General features: G+C 41.9%; 1 protein-coding gene across 6 annotated transcripts in view; it reads left to right on the plus strand.

Moving 5' to 3' along the window:
* Positions 1 to 616: 616 nt before the first annotated feature.
* Positions 617 to 23612, plus strand: part of LOC144604841 (bile acid-CoA:amino acid N-acyltransferase-like) — a 29115-nt gene continuing 6119 nt past the window's right edge. Inside the window, exons 1-13 of one of the 6 annotated variants that reach the window (XM_078419583.1) lie at positions 617 to 714; positions 967 to 1252; positions 2904 to 3144; positions 11942 to 12038; positions 13048 to 13254; positions 13839 to 13938; positions 14661 to 14851; positions 18157 to 18332; positions 18510 to 18629; positions 20638 to 20720; positions 21012 to 21105; positions 22049 to 22129; positions 22225 to 22366. In XM_078419583.1, coding sequence (XP_078275709.1) covers positions 11945 to 12038; positions 13048 to 13254; positions 13839 to 13938; positions 14661 to 14851; positions 18157 to 18332; positions 18510 to 18629; positions 20638 to 20720; positions 21012 to 21105; positions 22049 to 22129; positions 22225 to 22366 — 1288 coding nt within the window. In that variant the 5' untranslated portion in view covers positions 617 to 714; positions 967 to 1252; positions 2904 to 3144; positions 11942 to 11944. Of the gene's footprint in view, positions 715 to 786; positions 1253 to 2903; positions 3145 to 6769; positions 6889 to 11941; positions 12039 to 13047; positions 13255 to 13838; positions 13939 to 14660; positions 14852 to 18156; positions 18333 to 18509; positions 18630 to 20637; positions 20721 to 21011; positions 21106 to 22048; positions 22130 to 22224; positions 22367 to 23612 lie in introns of those variants that run through there. The other 5 variants (XM_078419582.1, XM_078419581.1, XM_078419586.1 and 2 more) reach the window with 5 other exon arrangements.

Genomic DNA, 23612 nt, shown 5'->3' on the forward strand with positions numbered 1-23612 from the left:
GGCTGATAGCGAGGTTGGAAGCCAGTTGACTCCAACTTCCACGAGTTTGTAGATGAGCTTGAATAGGATAAAAGTATTGAAAGCAGAGCTGTTATCTACAAATAGAAATCTGATTTTCCAGATGGTTAGGTAGATGCCATATTGTGTCTGTACTGAAACAGCCTGGCTAAACATGCAACCAGTTCTGGTAAAGATTTCACCCACTACATGCAGATTGTTATATAAGAAAATAACTGCAGATGTTGGAAGAAATCGAAGGTATTTATTCACAAAGTGCTGGAGTAACTCAGCAGGTCGGGCAGCATCTCGGGAGAGAAGGAATGGGTGACGTTTCGGGTCGAGACCCCTCTTCAGACATGCAGATTGTTGACAGTTTCCATGTCATGAACCGAGCTGGCAAAGCCTAAGGCGCACTAAAGTGCTGGAGTAACTCAGCTGGTCAGGCAGCATCTCTGGAAGAAAAGCGAGATGTCGCTTGTGAAAAGAGTGAAGGTATCTCTGGAGGACGTGGATGGGCAACGTTGGATGTCCGCACCCTTGCCTTGGTCGGAAACCGTTAACGGACGGCCGCGCTCTCACTGCAGGCCTGGAGCGCGCGTGCGCGTCACGTGACGGCAGCCCCGGGTCCAGGCCAAAGGCACTAGAGGAACAAGACGGACCACTCCGTCGAAATCGCCTATACCGAAGTGCGTAGTACGCAAAGGAGCCATTTTAGTAAGCAACGCCGGCAGTCCGTCCGTTATGCCTCGCAGTTCAATCAGTGTTTTGGGGGGGAACAGTATGTGTGATGATTATACCATTAAAATGCAGAATATATCTCATCTATCAATTTCACAGATTTTTGTTATTTTTCTTTTTAAATGTTTCTGCAAGTTTCTACCTACTAAAATGGCGCCATGATATACTACGCGACACGGTTTTTAAGGTCGAGTGGTCTACATTGTTCCTGTGGTATCTTTGGTCCAGGGCGCGCGGACTTTGCTGTTGGAAGTGGTCTCGAGCAGAGGCGGTTCCTTCCTTCGTTCGTCGCCACCACCACCTGGCGCCCACCTACAGTAGCGGGCCATGATTGAGAACACCGTCACAGGGCTGGGAGAAGCAATGAAAAGGTGGCAGGGTGACCGGTATGTACAATCACGGAAACCTCGTATTATCTGCGAGCCCACCCCGAAAGACTGAGAGTGCGCAGGCACATCGAGACGGTTTTATCCTGGTTTGAAGTAGGTCGGGGCCAGCTGCTGTTCAGGTTCAGGTCAGTCACATTTCTGTACCAAAAAAATAATTTAAGTGAATTGCATTCAGTTACTAATAGCTTCATAACTTATCACCACTCACTGAGCACCTGTAGTTTCTTGCTTTTGGGTAGCCGGCCATTTCCGCCGACAGTTACATGAATTGATACACACAACATTTCATATGAGGCTGATTGAGAGACAGAGTTTTCGTTTTACTAGAAGGCAGACTCAACATCCCTTGCATTTGAATCGGTATTTCGGCTGAGAGAGATGTAACTCTGGTCTCCGGACGACAATACCCCAATTCAATTCAGCTTCGCAGCAAATTGTTGCCCCGCATGATGCAGGACCTCAGTAACATTCAGGAATGGACTGACAGGTGGCATATAATATTTGTGCTGCCAAAGTGTTGGAAAATAAGAGAGTCTAACTTCCTGAGACTATTTTGCTGATCAATATCAGCACCATCAATATCCTGCCATCATGATTTGACCAGAAATTCAACTGGACTGGCTGGTAAAGCAGGTTAGAAGTTGATTATCCAGTGACACAGGTTTGCTAGTATTACACGGGCGTGTTTAAACTAGATTGGCAGGGGTGTGGCTATGCTTGTATACATTGGAATTTAGAAGGATGACAGGGGATCTTATCGAAACATATAAGATTATTAAGGGGCTGGACACGTTAGAGGCAGGAAACATGTTCCCAATGTTGGGGGAGTCCAGAACCAGGGGCCACAGTTTAAGAGTAAGGGGTAGGCCATTTAGAATGGAGATGAGGAAAAACTTTTTCAGTCAGAGAGTTGTAAATCTGTGGAATTCTCTGCCTCAGAAGGCAGTGGAGGCCAATTCTCTGAATGCATTCAAGAGAGAGCTTAGAGCTCTTAAGGATTGCGGTGTCAGGGGGTATGGGGAGAAGGCAGGAACGGGGTACTGATTGAGAATGATCAGCCATGATCACATTGAATGGTAGTGCTGGCTCGAAGGGCCGAATGGCCTACTCCTGCACATATTGTCTATTGTCCAGTGCAGGTGAGAGGCTCAAAGTTGGTATGGAAGTCGATTAAAGAAAATCCAGTGGACAGGCAGGAGCACAATGGGGTAAATTGCATGTATTTTAATGCAGGTTGCGTAACAGACAAGATGGATGAACTCTCATAGAAACATAGAAAATAGGTGCAGGAGTAGGCCATTCGGCCCTTCGAGCCTGCACCGCCATTCAATATGATCATGGCTGATCATCCAGCTCAGTAAACTGTACCTGCCTTCTCTCCATACCCCCTGATCCCTTTAGCAAAAAGGGCCACATCTAACTCCCTCTTAAATATAGCCAATGAACTGGCCTCAACTACCTTCTGTGGCAGAGAATTCCACAGACTCACCACTCTCTGTGTGAAGAAATGTTTTCTCATCTCGGTCCTAAAAGACTTCCCCCTTATCCTTAAGCTGTGACCCCTGGTTCTGGACTCCCCCAACATCGGGAACAATCTTCCCGCATCTAGCCTCTCCAACCCCTTAAGAATTTTATATGTTTCTATAAGATCCCCCCTCAGTCTTCTAAATTCCAGCGAGTACAAGCCTAGTCTATCCAGTCTTTCTTCATATGAAAGTCCCGCCATCCCAGGGATCAATCTAGTGAACCTTCTCTGTACTCCCTCTCTCTGGATAGGTATGTGTGACTGGGATGTTGTAGCTGTTATGTAAACCAAGCTAAGGCAGGACCGGCGGTTTAACCAGGGCGGCACGGTGGCACAGCGGTAGAGTTGTTGCCTTACAGCGAATGCAGCGCCGGAGACTCAGGTTCGATCCTGACTACAGGCGCCATCTACGGAGTTTGTACGTTCTCCCCGTGACCTGCGTGGGTTTTCTCCGAGATCTTCAGTTTCCTCCCACACTCCAAAGACGTACAGGTATGTAGGTTAATTGACTGAGTAAAATGTAAAAATTGTCCCTAGTGTGTGTAGGATAGTGTTAATGTGTGGGGATCGCTGGGCGGCGCGGACTCGGTGGGCCGAAGGGCCTGTTTCCGCGCTGTATCTCTAAATTTAATTTTTTTTTAAATGTAACGTTCCAGGGTACAGGTGCGATGGAAGCGGAGGTTAGAGAGGAGGGGTGTTGCTTTATTGATTAAGAAGAATTTCACGGCAGTAGTCTGAGACGATATTATCGATATCAATCAAGCTATTTGTGTGGAACTGAGAAATATAAAGGAGATGATCATCTTGTTGAGAGTATACGATAGGCCTCCAAATAGTGGGAATTAGAAGAAAAAATATAGGCCTGGGGATTACATGCAGCTGTAAGACAAATGGGGTTGTCATAGGGCATTTAAAATTTCCCAATACAGATTGGAACTGTCATATTTAGTATGGGCAAGTGACTGATGTGTCCATGGGTGTGCCATTTGGGACCAGTGACAATCATTGTATTAGTTTTTAAATAGTAATGGAGAAGGCCACAAGTTAAAATTCCAAATTGGGGAAAGGCCAACTTTAATGATATGAGACAGCATCTTGTTAAACTTGATTGGAGTAGGTTGTTTGAAGGCAAAGGAAAATGGGATGCTTTTAAAAGTGTGATGACGAGTTCAGGGCATGCATGTTCTGCTCAAGGGAAAGGCAGGCAGGACGTCGAGAGAAATTGAGGCTCTGGTCAGGAAAAACAAGGAAGTCCGGGACAGGTAGAGACAGTGGGGCACACGTGTGTCCTTGGAGGATTTTTGGGAACTGAGGAGCATACGTAAGGAATCGGAGGGCACAAAAGGGGTCGGGGATGGCTCTGGCAGATAATAAGGAAAATTTGTGAAGAATCTGGAATTTATTGCTAGAGATGGCAGTGGAGGCCAAGTCTTTGGGTATTTTTAAAGCCGAGGTTCTTGATTAGTAAGGGTGTCAAAGGTTGTGGGGAGAAGGCAGAAGAATGGGGTTGAGAGGGAAAGATAGATCAGCCATGATTGAATGCTGGAGTAGACAAGAAGGGCCAAATGGCCTAATTCTGCTCCTATGTCTTATGACCCCTTATCTTATGAAAACGCTAAGAAACTTTATAAGTACGTTAAAGGAAAGAGGGTAACTAGAGAGAGAATAGGGCCCCTTGGAAATCAAAGTGGTCACCTCAATGTGGAGCTACAGGAGTTGGGCCAGGTCGTCAATGAGTATTTCTCATTTCTCATTGCCGTGGAGAAAAAAATGATTGGGGAACCTAGCACAGTTAATGGAGATGTCTTGAGGCCTATCTGTATTTCGGTCGAGGAGGTGTTGGATGTCTTGAGACATATGAGGGTAGATAAATCTCCTGAACCTGAACAGGTATATCAGTGGACACGGTGGAGGCTGGAGAAGAAATTGCAGGCGCCCTGAGTGAGATATATGACTCATCATTTGACGTGGATGAGGTGCTGGAAGATTGGAGGGTGGCTAACATTGTGCCTCTATTTAAGAAGGGCTGCAATGAAAATCCAGAAACTATAGATCAGTGAGCCTAACATCTGTGGTAGGCAAGTTACCCGAGAGGATTCTGAGGAATAAGATATATGCATTTGGATAAACATGGGTGATTAGGGATAGTCAGTATGGTTTTGTATGTGGGTGATCGTGTTTTATTAATCTAGTTGAGTTTTTCGAAGAAGTAACCAAAAAGGTTAACAAAGGAAAAGCTGTAGGGGTGTTGCCTATATGGACTTGAGCAAGGTATTCGATAAGGTTCGCAGGGTAGGCTGCTCTGGAAGGTTAGATCGTATGGGAACCAGGGCGAACTAGCCGACTGGATAGAGAATTGGTTTCATGGAAGGAAGTGGAAAGTGATGGTTGTTTTTTTGGCCTGTGGCTGTGGGGATGTCTCGGGGAACGGTATTGGATCCATTGCTGTTGTGATTGATATCAATGATTTGGATGGAATGCAGAAGGCATGATTAGCAAGTTTGCAGATGTCATTGAAGTGGGTGGTATTGTAGATAGTGAAGATGGTTGTCAAAAAATCATGGCAGGATCACGATCATCTGGGCAAGTGGGCTGAGGAATGCACCCCTCACAACCCTTCCGAATTTGGCAGAAAGTTTCCGCTTTCATATTCCATATCCCCATTCCGATTTTGCCTCACATTTTTCCGCAAAAACAGTCGATAATTGCAATTTGTCAATTCGGCCGCTAGAGGTCGTTAGGGGTTCCACGAGAAATCCACCCCGCCCTGGAAGTCTCCCCGAAAATGTGGCACCTAGGCTGGGCAAGGCAACCAATCTCGACCTCATCGGGACTTCCATTGCCAATTTGTCAATTTGGCTGCTAGAGGTCGCTAGGGGTTCCACGAGAAATCCCCTCACCCTGGAAGTCTCCCAAAAAATGTGGCACCTAGGCTGGGCAAGGCAGCCAATCTCGACCTCATCGGGGCTTCCATGGCTGATCGGAAGGTTGAATTTGCAACCTGCGGCCGGGGCTCTGGAACTCCAGCCCAGCAGGAGCCAGCACATCTATCCCCATAGCCGACTTCCTCGGCCAGCTGGATAAACCAGCAAAGCTCTTGAACCAAGATTGCCAGAAAATCCGTGGTGGAACTGTAATGAGTAAATATTAAATTTAAGTGCAAGATTATATAACTATATCAATAACTATATCAGTCAGTAAAGGTCGGGAGTGCAGCAGCAAAGAAGACCGTTGGCTGAGAGAAAGTAAGTTAATTGCAGGTTAAAGTCCGTTTAAAAAGAGCGCCAAAAGGACGCTAGCAGGCAATCAGTGAAGCGCATACCTCCAAACTCGTCAGTGGAAGGCAGGATAGAAGTGAGTAAATGGATTGGCTGATCAATTAAATTAGAAGTTTGGTAAATTGGCCAATTAGGCAATTTAGTGACTGATATAAACAAGGCTTGCACAAGCGGTGCGGCCCTGTCGAGGAAAGTGCCCTGTCGAGGAAAGTGCCCTGTCGAGAAAAGTGCGAGTCTTTGGCTGCGAGTCTTTGGCAAGGAGGCTGAGGTGAGAAGGTTACAGTTGTGTTTGAGCCTGATTTGTTTTTAGACAATAAAGTAATGGCCGATAAGTTGGTGCAGTGTGTTTCCTGCAGGATGTGGGAAGGTAGGGACACAGCTGGAGCTTCTGGGAGCAACACCTGCAAGAACTGTGTCCAGGTGCAGCTCCTGAATGGACGTGTGGTGGAGTTGGAAAAGCAGCTGGATGACCTCAGGGCCATCCGGGAATGTGAGAGTTTCCTAGACAGGACCTACTGTGAGGCTGTCACGCCAAGGGTCCAGGTTGAGCGAAGGTGGGAGACCATTTCAAGGGGGAGTGAACGTGGACTGCAGGAGACCCCGGTGGCTGTGCCTATTGCAAACAGGTACACCCTCTTGGGAGCTGTTAGGGCAGAAGATGCTTCCAGTCCGAGCAGCGGACAGGTTGGTGGCTCTAATCCAGGCAAGGAGACTCGACCGGGGAGACCGAAGTCAGGAAGAGCCATAGTAGTAGGTGACTCCATTGTCCGAGGTCCGGACAGTAGATTCTGTGGCGGCAGGCGGGACTTGAGGATGATCTGTTGCCTCCCTGGTGCCAGGGTTCAAGACATCACGGACCGGCTTCAGAACATCCTAGCGAGGGAAGGCGATCAACCGGAGGTATTTGTGCACGTGGGCACGAACGACATCGGGAGGAAGAGGAAGGAGATACTGCAACGTGAGTTTAGAGTTAGGAAGAAGACTGAGAAGTAGGACGTCGAGGGTGGTTATCTCTGGACTGTTCGTGCTGGTGAGGGCAGTAACAGAGAGATCAGGGATATGAATGTATGGCTGAGGGGCTGGTGCAGGGAACAGGGATTTAGATTTCTAGACCACTGGGATCTCTTCTGGGGTAGGGGTGACCTGTACAAAAGGGACGGGTTGCACCTTAACAGCAGGGGGACCAACATTCTGGCAGGCAGGTTTGCTAGTGCTACACGTGTGGCTTTAAACTAAGTAGTGGGGGGGAGGGGTTGACAAATTGGGAATATGAAGATGGAGTTAAAGGGGAAGCGAATACAGGAGAAATTGCAAAGGACTCTAGATGGGATAAGAGAGTAAGGTCAGGGCAGATTGTGACCGGTGTGAGAGGGGAGGTGAATACCGAAGTGAAAGTGTTGTATTTAAATGCGCAAAGTATGAAAAATAAAGTGGATGAGCTTGAGGCTCAGTTAGACATTGGCAAGTATGATGTTGTGGGAATCACAGAGACATGGCTACAAGAGGACCAGGGCTGGGAACTGAATATTCAGGGGTACACAACGTATAGAAAAGACAGACAGGTGGGCAGAGGGGGTGGGGTCGCTCCATTGGTAAGGAATGATATTCACTCCCTTACAAGGGGTGACATAGAATCAGGAGATGTAGAATCAGTATGGATAGAAATGAGGAATTGTAAGGGTAAAAAGACCCTAATGGGAGTTATCTATAGGCCCCCAAACAGTAGTCTCGACATAAGGTGCAAGTTGAATCAAGAGCTAAAATTGGCATGTCGCAAATGTAATGCCACGGTGGTTGTGGGAGATTTCAACATGCAGGTAGACTGGGAAAATCAGGTTGGTAATGGACCCCAGGAAGGAGAGTTTCTGGAGTGCCTCTGAGATGGATTCTTTGAACAGCTTGTACTGGAGCCTACCAGGGAGAAGGCAATTCTGGATTTAGTGTTGTGTAATGAACCTGATAAGATAAGGGGACTCGAGGTAAAAGAGCCATTAGGATGCAGTGATCACAATATGATAAGTTTTACTCTACAAATTGAAAGGGAGAAGGGAAAATCGGAAGTGTCAATATTACAGTATAGCAAAGGGGATTACAGAGGCAGGAGCTGGCCAGTTTTGACTGGAAGGAGGCCCTAGCAGGGAAGATGGTGGAACAGCAATGGCAGGTATTCCTGGGAACAATGCAGAAGTTGCAGGATCAATTTATCCCAAAGAGGAGGAAAGATTCTAAGGGGAGTAAGAGGCACCCGTGGCTGACAAGGGCAGTCAAGGACAGCATAAAAATAAAAGAGAAGTATAACATAGCAAAGAAGAGTGGGAAGCCAGATGATTGGGACACTTTTAAAGAGCAACAGAAGATAACTAAAAAGGCAATACGGGGAGAAAAGATGAGGTACGAGGGTAAGCTAGCCAATAATATAGAGGAGGATAGTAAAAGCTTTTTTAGGTATGTGAAGAGGAAAAAAATAGTCAAGGCAAATGTGGGGCTCTTGAAGTCAGAAGCAGGGGAATCTATTATGGGGAACAAGGAAATGGCAGACGAGTTGAACCGGTACTTTGTTTGTATCTTCCGTAGTGAAGACAGATCCAATCTCCCAGATGTTCTAGTGGCCAGAGATCCTAGGGTGACGGAGGAACTGAAGGAGATTCACATTAAGCAGGAAATGGTGCTGGGTAGACTGATGGGACTGAAGGCTGATAAATCCCCAGGGCCTGATGGTCTGCATCCCAGGGTACTTAAGGAGGTGGCTCTAGAAATTGTGGACGCATTGGTGATCATTTTCCAATGTTCTATAGATTCAGGATCAGTTTCTGTGGATTGGAGGGTAGCTAATGTTATCCCACTTTTTAAGAAAGGAGGGAGAGAGAAAACGGGAAATTATAGACCAGTTAGTCTGACATCAGTGGTGGGGAAGATGCTGGAGTCAATTATAAAAGACGAAATTGCGGAGCATTTGGATAGCAGTAACAGGATTGTTCCGAGTCAGCATACATTTACGATGGGGAAATCATGCTTGACTAATCTGTAATTTTTTGAGGATGTAACTAGGAAAATTGACAGGGGATGCCGGTGGATGTGGTGTACCTCGACTTACAGAAAGCCTTCGACAAGGTCCCACATAGATTATTGGGCAAAATTAGAGCACATGGTATTGGGGGTAGGGTACTTACATGGATAGAAAATTGGTTGACAGACAGAAAGCAAAGAGTGGGGATAAATGGCAGGCAGTGACTAGTGGGGTACCGCAAGGCTCGGTGCTGGGACCGCAGCTATATACAATATACATTAATGACTTGGATGAAGGGATTAAAAGTACCATTAGCAAATTTGCAGATGATACAAAGCTGGGGGGTAGTGTGAGGTGTGAGGAAGATGCTATGAGGTTGCAGGGTGACTTGGACAGGTTGTGTGAGTGGGCAGATGCTTGGCAGATGCAGTTTAATGTGGATAAGTGTGAGGTTATCCACTTTAGTGGTAAGAATAAGAAGGCAGTGTGGCGGATCAGGCCACTCCTTGGGTCAGCCCCCTCGTTACGTGACGGACAGGCGTAAGGGGTTAAAAGCCAGACCATGGGGAGGCGTGGCTCATCCCTAGGTGGACTACGCTGTGGGCAGGAGCTCATTATCTGAATGGTGTCAAGTTAGGAAAAGGGGCTGTACAACGAGATCTGGGTGTCCTAGTGCATCAGTCACTGAAAGTAAGCATGCAGGTACAGCAGGCAGTGAAGAAAGCCAATGGAATGTTGGCCTTCATAACAAGAGGAGTTGAGTATAGGAGCAAAGAGGTCCTTCTGCAGTTGTATAGGGCCCGTGTGAGACCGCACCTGGAGTACTGTGCAGTTTTGGTCTCCAAATTTGAGGAAGGATATTCTTGCTATTGAGGGCGTGCAGCGTAGGTTTACTAGGTTAATTCCCGGAATGGCGGGACTGTCATATGTTGAAAGACTGGAGCGGCTAGGCTTGTATACACGGAATTTAGAAGGATGAGAGGGGATCTTATCGAAAAGTATAAGATTATTAAGGGGCTCGACACGTTAGAGGCAGGAAACATGTTCCCAATGTTGGGGGAGTCCAGAACAAGGGGCCACAGTTTAAGAATAAGGGATAGGCCATTTAGAACGGAGATGAGGAAGAACTTTTTCAGTCAGAGAGTGGTGAAGGTGTGGAATTCTCTGCCTCAGAAGGCAGTGGAGGCAAGTTCGTTGGATGCTTTCAAGAGAGAGCTGGATAGAGCTCTTAAGGATAGCAGAGTGAGGGGGTATGGAGAGAAGGCAGGAACGGGGTACTGATTGAGAGTGATCAGCCATGATCGCATTGAATGGCGGTGCTGGCTCGAAATCCGTTTGTTATACTTTGTAATCGAATATTGCTGCCGCAATAAACTTCTTTAACAAAGAACAAGCTTCTGGACTCGCCAGAGGGTTAAAATATAAAGCACAGCAGAAAAGCTAATTACCACCTTTTTGGGATGATTATCATTTAATGTGCAAATTTACTTCAAGTACTTCTGTATGCTTGGTCGAGTCGCATATATCAACTTTTTCTTCATAACTTAGTCATACATTTATGACCATTGTTCTTTTAGTCAATACCAAGAGAATTGGGATGTGTAAGGAAAAAGTAAAATAGAATAAACAAAACAATTTTTTCTTTGTTGCAAAAAGTATCTCTGTTCAATAACCTTTCTATAAATAGCAAAATATACATATGGTAGGTCTGACATTGTACATTTAGTCCAAAAACTACAGACTGTTGGAAATAATAGTTGTTTTTCACACATGAATGTAGCACAACATGTATGCGCATTTGGTGTGCATACATTTTTTGGCTGAAAAGTTGCAATATCATGAATTTTGATGTAAAATTCTGAATTTTGGACATAAATTATGAATTTGCAAAATCAAATGTTGGGAGATCTGGGAATGGTTTATGGAGTTTATTGTGGATAAGTGCGAGGTGTTGCATTTTGGGAAATCAAATCTGGGCAGGAGTTTCACTATGAATGGCAAGTCTCCGAGTGTGGTGGAGCAGAGGGATCTAGGAATGCAGGTATATAGTTCCTGAAAATGGTGTGGATGGAGTGGTCATGAAGGCTTTCATCCGTCATGGTATTAAGTATACGCATTGGGTTATTATGTTACAATTACATTGATGAGGCCACATTTGGAGTATTTTGTTCAGTTTTGGTCACCCTGCTATAGCCAGGATGTCGTTAAGCTAGAAATAGTGCAGAGAAGATTTACAAGGATGTTGCCAGGACTGAGCTATAGGACGAAGTTGGGCAGGCCAGGACTTTATTCCTTGGAGTGCAGGAGGCTGAGAGGTGATCCTATAGAGGTTTATAAAATCATGTGAAGACTAGATAGGGTGAATGCACAGTGTCTTTTACCCAGAGTAGGGGAAATCATGAACCAGAGGACATGGGTGAAAGAGTTTTAGAACTGAAAGGGTTAAGGGTGTACATTGCAGAGGAATGACTCGGGCAAGAAATATGTGGAAACAAGATAAAATGCTGTGATTAGCTGAAATTGCGATGTCAGACAATTGTGGTGCATGACAAAAAAAAACTGATTCAAGGTGTTGTGACTAAAAAGATAAGACGCCTGACCGATTGTTAAGTAAAACCAGACAGAAAGACAAGTCTCATCCAGCCAAGATAAGAACTGGTGCAGAAAAGATAAGAACTAACAGAGGAATGTGCTGAGGAATGTACTGACTGTGATAAACTACCCGTGAATACTCGGGTATTAATGTACTGTTTATGCACAATTCAACTGAGTGGGACCATGAGGGACAGCGAGTATGTTGCCATACTCGGGGTTGCTCTCCCACTCCTGCATGCGTGAATAAAAATGTATTGTTTCATTCTTAAGGTGACTAATGTAGTTTGTTGTCTGATAGCGCCGATAGAACTTTAACATGGGTTTAAGGTGGGATGGGAAATACTTACCTGTGGCATTGTTTAAGTCATTTGGTCTATTTTCATTGTCACATTATTCTTTCCTTTACTAGATAATGAAATATGTTTGGATACTGCAATTCGTGAGAGGCAGCTATTGTAGTAATTCCTACAAAATAAAACCAACTATTAGAAGACTGCTCACTTCAGGTACAGTATTGTATGGTACAACTTCACCTTTTTGAACTAATGAAAAATGATATATGGTTTGTTAATTTTTTTAAGCTATTTAATGACATCTTGCAACATAATCAATTTTAATTAATAAATCCGCTAAAAGGAATGAGAAGACGCTGTTAAACCATCCACAATTTTCACTGTTCATTTACACCCCTCCCAACCCTTCTGAATTTGGCGGAAAGTTTCCACTTTCTTATTTCATTTCCGCCATTCCGATTTCGCTTCACATTTTTCCGCAAAACAGTCGGTAATTGCAATTTGTCAACTCAGCCGCTAGAGGTTGCTAGGAGTTTTGCGAGAAATCCCCCCCGCCCTGGAAGTCTCCCCGAAAATGTGGCACTTAGGCTGGGCAAGGCAGCCAATCTCGGCCTCATTGGGACTTCCACAGCTAATCGGTGGATTGAATTTGCAACCTGCGGCCTGGGCTCTGGAACTCCAGCCCAGCTGGAGCCAACACATCTATCCCCATAGTCGACTTCCTTGGCTGGCTGGATAAACCAGCAAAGCTCTGGAACCAAAAGTGCCAGAGAATCAGTGGTGGAACTGTAATGAGTAAATATTAAATTTAAGTGCAAGATTATATAACTAAATTAATTAAAATAAAGAAAATGTTATTAGTATACAGTGACATATTCACATTATTTTGTAATGGCTATTTTTTGAAATGCAGTAAAAGAGGCTTGAAACAGGTAATTTTGTGTAATTTTTCAGATTTTTGATCCCGCAAGCGCGCGGCTCTTTTCCTCTTTTTTTACCTCACTCAGAGCTGTCATTTGGGAAAAGGCACATCGTAAATGTAAGGTGCTGCAGACTAGCTTATTGTTTGTAATGTACACAAATGTAATTATGCTATTGAGTTAGAATCTATAGTGGAAGATAATTTTTTTAATGGGTGATTTTAAAATCTATATTGTGCATGCTTAAAGGAACTATTGCTATTATATGGATATTCCCATGGATATTTGTTCTTTAAATTTAGGTAGAGCAATGAATAATCGTCCCAGTGTGGCACCGATAATTAAAGCTGAGCCAACAAGGGGGCTTGTGGATGAACCAGTCAAGCTTGAGATTGGACATTTAGTTCCAAACCAGCGGTTTACATTGCACTCGCAGCTTCTGTCTGAGGATAACGATTGGTGGATGGCATATGCCCACTACATCAGTGATTCAGAGGGGATCGTCCGAGGTTCGTACGGTTAAATGACACCATTCGCCTTTTACCCTTTTCTGAGGAATTTTGTATTGCTAATATTTGGGGGACAATGCTATGCTCAAGACAGATATTTTGAGCATAGAGAGGAAATAATATTTTTCCTGAATCCCCCTGGTTTTATCAGAGGTGGCAAGAACCTGTTTCTTTGATCTATGGTTCTTGCTTTTGCAATATTATGTAATAGATATGCAACTAAATAGATAAACATTTTTGTGATAAGCCTGGTGTGACTTCTCAGACTAAAACACTACACACAATCAAAGTAGTTTGTTCTTGTGAGTTTTATGGTGAAATGGATGAAAGATGAAGGGAGGAAAGAAAATAAGTTTTCATTTGATTTTTATCTGTTTCCAAGTCAATTTGAAAATGATCATCTGATCCTATCATTAAACTTTGTAACGTTCAACTTTGTAATACGGCCTGGCTTTGTGGAAAAAAAATAATTATTACATCAATAAATAAATCGTGTACATCCACCCAGTATAAACATTTTCATCTGGATGGAAGTGTTGTTAGTAACACTCTGGTAAGTTTTTTTTAAATGTTATTTTTGACAGTCAGCAAAGATAAATCATTGGGAGGCACCTACACTGGTCAAGAGTCAATGGGCTTAATCTGGAGCATGAAGCTTGCACCTGATAATCGTCCAGCAATGAGGTATTGTTTTTTATGATGACATAAAGGATGGAACATGGAGTTATTATGTTTATGTTTCTATACTATACTCCTTACATATTTGAAGCATAAATTCTCTACTATTATATTCAATTTTCCAAGTAATAAACAAAAATAATTGGTCAGCTTTCCTAATTATTTGCTGAAGCTGAAACTTAAGGCTTTTTAATATAATGTACAAGAATACTTGGATACCTCAGCATTTAGGTGATGTTATTTATTTTTCATAAAGATAGATAATTTTACACTTTCCAGCACAATTCTCCATTTACCAGATCTTTGTCCACTCACTTAACTTATCTTTGTAGCATCCCTGAGTACTCTTCGCAACTTATGTGCCTGTTGTGTCATCTTTAAAACTACCCACTTGTTGCATCTTGCCAATCAGAAAGAGACCTATTTATCTTGCTTTCTTTTTTCTATGAGCCAACCAATCCTCTATTTGTGCCTATATATTTTCTCTGAGACTATGACTTATTTTTTGCAATAACTTGATTATCAAATGCATTATCGAATGCCTCCTTCGAATTCAAATATAATACCTCTACTAGTTCCTTTTTATCCACAGGATATGTTACAACTTTAAGGAACGGCAAAAGAATAGTTTTATACAATTCCTCACTCGCCCTCGTTCCCATTTTAAACTTTTACTTTGATGTTCAGATACAGGTTTTATGTCTTAAATTTTCCAATTTACCTTTTAGGTTAAGGAAGAAGGATATGACCACCCCGCTTACAGTAACTGTTTCAGTACATGATGGGTGGATTTCCAGTAATTTTGACAAGGATGTAGTTCTGGCATCAGTTGTATTGGAACGCTTTTATATGGCCCCAGGCACCACCAGGTTAGAGTTCAGAGAGGGCCGTGTTGTTGGAACACTATTCTTTCCACCAGGTAATGGACAGGACAAAAATATTCCATCGTTTGTCTTTATTTCCTTTCCCCTAGCATTCCTTGTGGAATTTACTGCAATTATTCTCAAACCCTAATGTTATTTCCTTTCTTGTCGCTACCTGATTCCATACCATGAAAAATACAGAAAAAAATGATGTTATGTAGTTTAGTATGTATTCATGTATACCAAGGTGGCTTGAATTCAGTGAATTACATTGAAGGATGTTTACTAGCAAGAAATCTAGGCTGGGGAACCCTAAGTCCCTGCCATAGAAAGAGGTAAATAATGATCCCTCAAAGTGGCAACATCTTGGAGGATGCAATTTATTCTCACTAATGATTCAGATGATATACTTGTTCTCTCAAGTAAAGCTTAAGTTTCAACCTGTTTGTGGAGACACAGGCACATTGCCTCAAAATTTTGACCTCTGAAATAGTGTTGATGTACTAACTGACTATCATGCATTTTGCATTTTACCCTTATCATTCAAAATCCAGTAAAAGTTTATTCCTAGAGCAAGATTATTCTAAGCATTCAGATCTTGGAATGGAATGGAATGGAATGGAATAATTTATTGTCACATGTGACTAGGCACAGTGAAATTCTTTGCTTGCATACCCAATGTATTTTTAAAATGGGAAAGGGAGGTTGGAGAAGGATTAGTAATGTGTGATTAATTCAATTTAATTTCATATGTGTTACATTACCCCAGTATTCAGAGCTGACAGATTTCATGGCATCTGGGTCTCTATTATGGTATATTTTGTTGTGGTGTCCTCTAAAATTTCCTCTTGTTGTTTCTGAGCACATTCTTCCTCTTCCCAGGGTCCCCAATGTATTGAAATTAATGCTCTACAGAAAGCCTCATTCTTCACTCTCAATTTCCCAAGATTTCAATACCCCCAATCCGTCCTTCCTTCCTTCTGATGACACCGTATCATTTTAATGTGTATGTCTTCAGTTTTACTCTTTTCAACTTTAATATGATATTGTTTAATGAGTTTAAGTTCCTAACTTGATGAATTCATTAATATTAACGTATGTTTTCTTAACAATGTCTAACATCAAGGCTAACAAGGGTCATTCATATATTCTAAAGTGAATCCCTGTTAACAGCCATCTCAATCACCCTCTGCCCCTGGGTAATCCAAAATTGGGTGTGAAGATTTTTCAGTTCAACAAGCTTTCTGGAATGTTATAAATCAGTTCTTGGGCTTGACAGAAGTCAAAGTTTTCAATAGCTTTATAAATTGCCTTGTGATATAAAAATATGTTGTTTTTTAAAAAAAAGTACAATTGCAATGAATGGAAAAACGTGACAAAATCAATCCTGGAGATTCCAACTTAATTTTTAATTCCCTTCCAAAGTCATAAAACCCAGAACAATTAATGTAATATTTGAATGCATGATCTGGACATGTACAAAGTATTCACATAGATTATATGTTATTCATTTACTCTTTTGACTCTGATATGCTATTGCATTATAAGGTTGAGTTCTTTAGGGGATCAATGGTATTAACATACAAATTATTACAATCATTGTTTTAGTGATGTGGTCTAGTGATGTTACCTTCCATGTCCATGTTCATCTTTTCATGAATGTCACGTTTAATCCCTGCAATTGGATGTATTCTCATGCCACAGCACTGAAACATTGATGTCCTTTGTAACTTTGATAACAGTAATGTGATGCTGCCAGGAATAGATTATCCCTCTTTATTCTTCTTGACTCACCACGATTCTTCGGTCGATTTAATTACATCATTTTTATTGTTGTTCTGTTATATGAAACTGCACCCAAGATCAGAATCCCTGCATTGATTTTTATTCCAGCTCCCCCACCACACTGTTTTGGTGCCTTTAATGTCATGAGGTCTTACAGTGTGGAAACAGGCGTTTCAGCCATCTTACCCTCATCGGCCAACATGTCCCGTCTACATTGGGTCCACCTGCCTGCGTTTGGCCCATATCCCTCTAAACCTGTCCTATCCATGTACCTGTCTAAATGTTTCTTAAACATTGCAACAGCACCTGCCTCAACTACCTCCACTCTTCATCCACGTCATTGAAGGATTAATGCCTGGCCCCTTCCAAAGGCTTGCAAAACCAACAAAATGTTTCATTACAGTGATTCAACCTCATTCTCAACCCCATCATCTTTCAATTGCCCATCTGCTTGTCTGACATCCAGTCACAGACGAGCAGATATTTTCTCCAATTATTTGCAAGTCCAAAGTCACTCAACTGAGCCATCAAAGTGCTTAGAATTTGGATCACTTCATACTATCGCCTTAGAATTCTTTAAAAATGCCCGATATCAGCAAAATAGAAAACAAGCACCTGCAGATACAAAATTCGCAATACTAGGCAATAATTTTTACTTAAAAAATGTAACAGTTTTATTACATGGGAAGTAAAACCCACTAGCATGAATTACAATTCCGTCATGCAGCAATTGATGATTGAGAGCTTCTGCATGGAAATTGGCTGCAGCATTATTCATATTACAATAATTTAACTTAAACATGATTAGAGGTAGGAGGAGGCTTAAACAGCCCATGTATACTCAGTCAATCAATACATTCATGGACTTGGCTTAATTTTCCTATCTATTTTCAATAACTGATGATGTCCCTGAAAACCAAACATCTATCTTGGCCTCCAATATTTATTGGTAAAAGAGTGCCAGAAATTCAAAAACACTCAAGAAATTCCCCTTCATCTTTCTTACATGGATGCCTCTCATTCTACTTGTTTTAGATGTTGCCACCACCAGGAGAATTAATTTCTCAACATCTAATTTTTCTCTCTTTCTTCTAAACCTCTTTGAGCATAGGCCGAAGTTGCTTGACCTTTCCTCGGCACTCAGTTCCTACATCCCATTAATTGACAGTGAACCTACCCTAGACTGTCCCTATTGCACATATATTCCTCAAATCAGAAGAACAAAATTGTACAAAATATGCCATGCATACGTCTCTACTTCATACACTGAAGTATTTTAAGGTATCACAAAATGTTGGAGTAACTCAGCAGGTCAGGCATCCTCTAGGAGAGAGGGAATGGGTGACGTTTCGGGTCGAGACCCTTCTTCAGACTGCAGTATTTTAGGGCATAGGTTGAGTTATGTAAAATGTTTGGATGTTTTTCTGAAGGGTCTTTAGGTGCTATATAAATGGATGTTTTTCACTAAATTTACTTTGAGCGCAGAAATCATGATTAAGATGCTGCACACAATGTTCTATATTCGAACAATCTGTTGGCTGCATTTCAGAACTGCATATCCTAATATATTTATTAGGCCCTGGTCCATTTCCTGCAATCCTGGACATTTGGGGTGGTGGAGGAGGTCTTATTGAATACCGAGCAGCTCTACTTGCATCCAGAGGATATGCAGTGCTCGCCTTGGCATACACAGGACAAAAAGATGTTCCACCGTCAAAAGAAGTCTTTGACCCAAAACTTTCTTACTTCGAGGTAAGAAAGGTAAAATGTGGCAAAGTCAGGCACAGGCAAAGCTTGGCAGAAGTCATGTTGGCCTGTCAAGATTCCAGTATCAAAACAATTTAAGTGTTTGATGTTTACTATTGTTGGATTTGGTGATGTTGCTGTTAAATAACAAGAAACTGCAATATATTTTTCACTGACATACAGGAGGCCTTTGTTGCCTTGAATAACCATCCAAAGGTTGCCCAAGGCAAGGTTGCCCTTGTAGGGCTTTCACTTGGAGTCACAATTGCACTCTTAATGGCATCAGAGCTCACAAATATCCAGGTATGTTCATCAACAATGAAAACAACTTGCAAAAAAAAAAGTTAAGTTTTGCATCTCATTGATACTTTGTAGAAGATTGGTACAAATGACATGGGTAGAAAACGGGATGAGGTCATGCAGAGTGAGTGAGTATAGGGAATTAGGCAAAAGGTTACAAAGCAGGACCTTGAGGGTGGTCATTTCTAGATTATGCTTGGTACCAATGAGGGTAATGGCTAGGAAGAGGAAAATAAAACAAGTGTGACACTGAGGAGTTTGAGTGGCTGAGGAGTTGGCACAGATTTAGATTTTTGGACCATTAGATTTTTTTCAGGACAAGAGGAACAGATTGTTCTTGAACTGAAGGGGACCCAATATCCTTGCAGGAAGGTTGGCTAATCTACTTGGGAGGGGTTAAACTAGAGTGGCATGGGGTGGATACCTGAGCATGTCTGCAAATGGAAGGACTGACAGGAAGGTGCAGGTTTGACCAGTAAGTCTCAAAGAAGGATCGGCAGGGAGAGGTTAAGGAATATGGTGAAATTAATGGGCTGAAGTTTGTTGATTTCCACAGCATGTTGTGGGTAAAGCAGATGAACTTACAACCTGGATCAGTGCTCAGAATTGTGTAGTTGTAGCCTTTGCAGAGACTTTGTTGTGAGGGACAGGACTGATACTGAACATTCCAGGGTTTCAATGTTTCAATGTTTCAGACATGATAGTGAGGAAGGTTAAAGAGGCAGAGAAGTTTAGTTTAGAGATAGAGCATGGAAACAGACACTTTGTCCACACCACACCTGTTTGTACTAGTTCTATGTTAACCCAGTTTCATTCAGGGCAGTTTATTGAGGCCACTAAGGGCAATTTATTGATGCCAATTAACCTACAAACCTGCACGTCTTTGGAATGTGGGAGAAAACCGGAGCACCCAGAGGAATCCCACGCAGCTACAGGAAGAATGTGCAAACTCCACACGAACAGCACTCATAGTCTGGATTGACTCCCAGATCTCGGGCGCTTTGTGTCCACAGCTCTACCGTTGTGCCGCTACTAGTTCGATACTGTTCCGGGAGACTGTCACACGGCACTCAGTGAGCACCTGCTGGAGAGTTTATTCACTATGCAGGGCTCTACCACTCACTATGAATATCCTGCCCTGATTTGACTCCCCAAAGTGCAATACCGTGCGCTTCTCTTCATTAAACTCCATTAACTATTCCTCAGCCCACTTGCCCATTTGATCAAGGACCTGCTGTAAAGATCTATGATAACTGTCTTCACTATCTATGATGCCACCTAATTTAGTTTTGCATGCAAACTTACTGTTATTGAGCAAGTCGACATCTGACGTGGAAGTCGTGTTTGATCTGAGTTCAGGAATGACATGTTCCAGTGAGGAGGAGAGATAAGGTTTGCAAGTTAAGGGAACCTTGGATGATCAAAGAGGTTGTAAATTTGGTCAAAAAGAAAGGGGGAGCATATGTAAGGTTTATAAAGATGAAATCAGAAAGGACAATACAGTATTTTAAGTCTTACGGTATTTTAGGTATTATTGCGAGATCTAATCTGTTCATTATTGTTTAGAGATCCATTCCAGTTTATTTTTGAAACATAGGGCTGAATATAGTGTATGTAAGAAATTTACAGTGTTGTGGGTCAATCTGAAAATTGGTAGATTTAAATTTTCTTTCAGATTGTTTTTCTGTAGCCTTAAACTAAAATTCTATGCACTTTGAAAAGGAAATTTATTTATTAGGCCTTGCTTTTGCAAAGCAATTAAACTTCTGGCAAAAGGATATTTTCCCAATTAAATGAGACTGTCTCCTAATTCGGAGCTTGTGTGCAATGTTATTAAATGTTCTACGATCATGACTGCTCAGTGTAATTGATACCAGCAGTGGATTCATTTGCTGGAAATTGGCATTGTTCACCTGTTACTTGGCTTTGAGTTTCATTTTTTACAAAGTATAAAAATTCTTCTGCTGATGTCAATGGTTCATCCACTGCACCTCTTGCACTTTTTCTTCAGCCGAAATGCATAACTTGCATCAGTGGAAGTCATCTAAACATTATCTGGAATGGAAATATTGATCTATTTGAAGGTGGGAATGAGTAAGTTGATATAATTTCTTGGAATTTTCCTTTTATGTATAATTGTCGTTCTTTAATGGGTATTCCCTCCTGAGGGTGAAGACCATGATGTGAGTGTGGTGTATTTAAATATCAGGGAGAATTGGTTGCCTTCTGAAAAAATATTTCAAATCTTGACAGTTTACAAATGCGAATTGGCAAGTTATGTAAACCTATATTAATTTCAATAAACAAAGGGTTTTATCAGAATAAAGTATTATTTTGGGCTTTATTAACTAATCTGCTTTTTCTTTTCTCTGCTTTTTCACCTAGAGCCACAGATAAAATTAGGTTTACAGAAGATGGTGTTATGATATGGAAATACATTTCCCTTCCATTCCCGAAAGCTTCAAAGTTCATTGTGCCGGTAAAATATTTTACTAACTACAGGAATAATAAATTAGCGGTGCCATAAAATACTTAGCATAAAAATAGGTTTTACCATAAAATCAGGCAAGTTATGGATGTTGAAGGAGAGTGCTCCTTTGGAGGGGGTGATGTCAATAAATTGTATTTTATTAATGTGCCTTATTTTAGTGCAGCAATTGTATTTGTAATTCAAATGCTTAAATTTCAATAGTTTCTTCATAGGATGGCTAATGTAGAGAAAGTTCTAAGTTAAAATAATGGCAAATGGCTATTTGTAGATTTATTTCTACATGCTCATGCTTTCATAATTTTACTTTAGATAAAATTACTGATAATAAATATAAATTTATTATAAATTATAAATTTATTTATAATCATAAATTTACTAAGACGTTCTTGCCTTAGAGGGAGTACAGAGAAGGTTCACCAGATTGATCCCTGGGATGGCGGGACTTTCATATGAGGATAGACTGGGCTTGTACTCGCTGGAATTTAGAAGACTGAGGGGGGATCTTATAGAAACATATAAAATTCTTAAGGGGTTGGAGAGGCTAGATGCGGGAAGATTGTTCCCGATGTTGGAGTCCAGAACCAGGGGTCACAGATAAGGATACGGGGGAAGTCTTTTAGGACCGAGATGAGAAAACATTTCTTCACACAGAGAATGGTGAGTCTGTGGAATTCTCTGCCACAGAAGGTAGTTGAGGCCAGTTCATTGGCTATATTTAAGAGGGAGTTAGATGTGACCCTTTTTGCTAAAGGGATCAGGGGGTATGGAGAGAAGGCAGGTACAGGCTACTGAGCTGGATGATCAGCCATGATATATTGAATGGCGGTGCAGGCTTGAAGGGCCGAATGGCCTACTCCTGCACCGATTTTCTATGTTTCTATAATGTCATGTTAATTATTCACCCACATAAATTCTTGTCTTTCATTGAAAGGTTGATAAAATCAGATGCCCCTTAATGATTATCTGTGGTGAAGATGATCAAAACTGCCCTGCAGTGGAATCTGCTGATGAGGTAAGTGCATATTATCTCACGTGCATGTGAGATTTTGTGATTTTTAGCCAGAGGTGTTCGTAGGTTAAAACCTGTTTTGATTTTTTTTCTCTCAGATAAAGAAAATGATGAAGGCTGCAGGAAATGATCACTTGCTCACAACAATCTCGTATCCTCAGACTGGACATCTAATTGAGCCTCCATATAGTCCACATTTCAGGATAACCAAGTTTAAGATACAATCATTAAATAAAACAGGTGAGCTCATTAGCTGAAGTGTCACTTTATCTCATGAATCCTGATGCACATTTGCAATAATTAGACTAGAGGTGTGTTTCGTGTTGCAATATAAAGTTGTACTGGCAGTGAGCCCCTTATGAAGTTGAATATAAATTTGAATGTGCATTTCTAATCATTGAAAGATGGAACATTGATACAGTTAGAGAGCTACTCTACCGTGACCCAGATTCAGTCCTAACTTTTGGTACTATCTGATGGGTGTTTGTATCTTTCCCTGTGACTCCTTGTTTCTCCCACGTGCTTCAGTCTCCTCTCTCATCCCAAAGACCTGCAGGTTGGTAGATTAATTGATCACTATCAATTGACCCTAGTGTCTAGATGGGGAAATTGATGGAAATTTGGGGATTGCTGTTGGATTAGAATTAGTGGGTGTTTGATGTTCAGCATAGATTTGGGAGGATGTTTCCATCTTTTATAAGCGTACTTAAGCTTTTGCCTTTGGATCTATTATTTTCCATTCATGCATCTGCTGGTTCTTCAGTAACATTTGTTGGGTGTGTTATTTGAAACCAAATCTTTAGATATGTGAAAAGGAAAAGATTAGTGAAGGCAAATAAAGGCCCCTTACAGTCAGAAACAGGTGAATTTATAATGGGGAAACGAGGAAATGGCAGACCAGTTATACGAGTACTTTGGTTCTGTCTTCACAAAGGAAGACATAAACAACCTGCCAGAAATACTAGGGGACTGAGGATCTCGTGGGAGGGAGGAACTGAAGGGAATCCACATTAGTCAGGAAATTGTGTTAGATAAACTGTTGGGACTGAAGGCAGATAAATCCGCAGGGCCTGATGGTCTGCAGCCCAGAGTACTCAAGGAGGTGGCCCTAGAAATCGTAGATGCATTGGTGATCATTTTCCAATGTTCTATAGACTGGATCAGTCCCTGCAGACTGGAGGATAGCCAATGTAGCCCCTCTTTTTAAGAAAGGAGGGAGAGAGAAAATGGGGAATTATAAACCAGTTACCCGTACAACGGTTTATTCACAAAATGCTGGAGTAACTCAGCAGGTCAGGCAGCATCTCGGAGAGAAGGAATGGGTGACGTTTCGGGTCCCGTACAACGGTAGTGGGGAAGATGCTTGAGTCAATTATTAAAGATGTAATAGCAGCGCATTTGGAAGCAGTGACCGGATCGGTCAAAATTAGCATGGATTTATGAAGGGGAAATCATGCTTGACTAATTTTCTGGAATTTTTTGAGGA

Source organism: Rhinoraja longicauda, chromosome 23 (genome assembly GCF_053455715.1).
Source record: "Rhinoraja longicauda isolate Sanriku21f chromosome 23, sRhiLon1.1, whole genome shotgun sequence".
Lineage (NCBI taxonomy): Eukaryota > Metazoa > Chordata > Chondrichthyes > Rajiformes > Arhynchobatidae > Rhinoraja > Rhinoraja longicauda.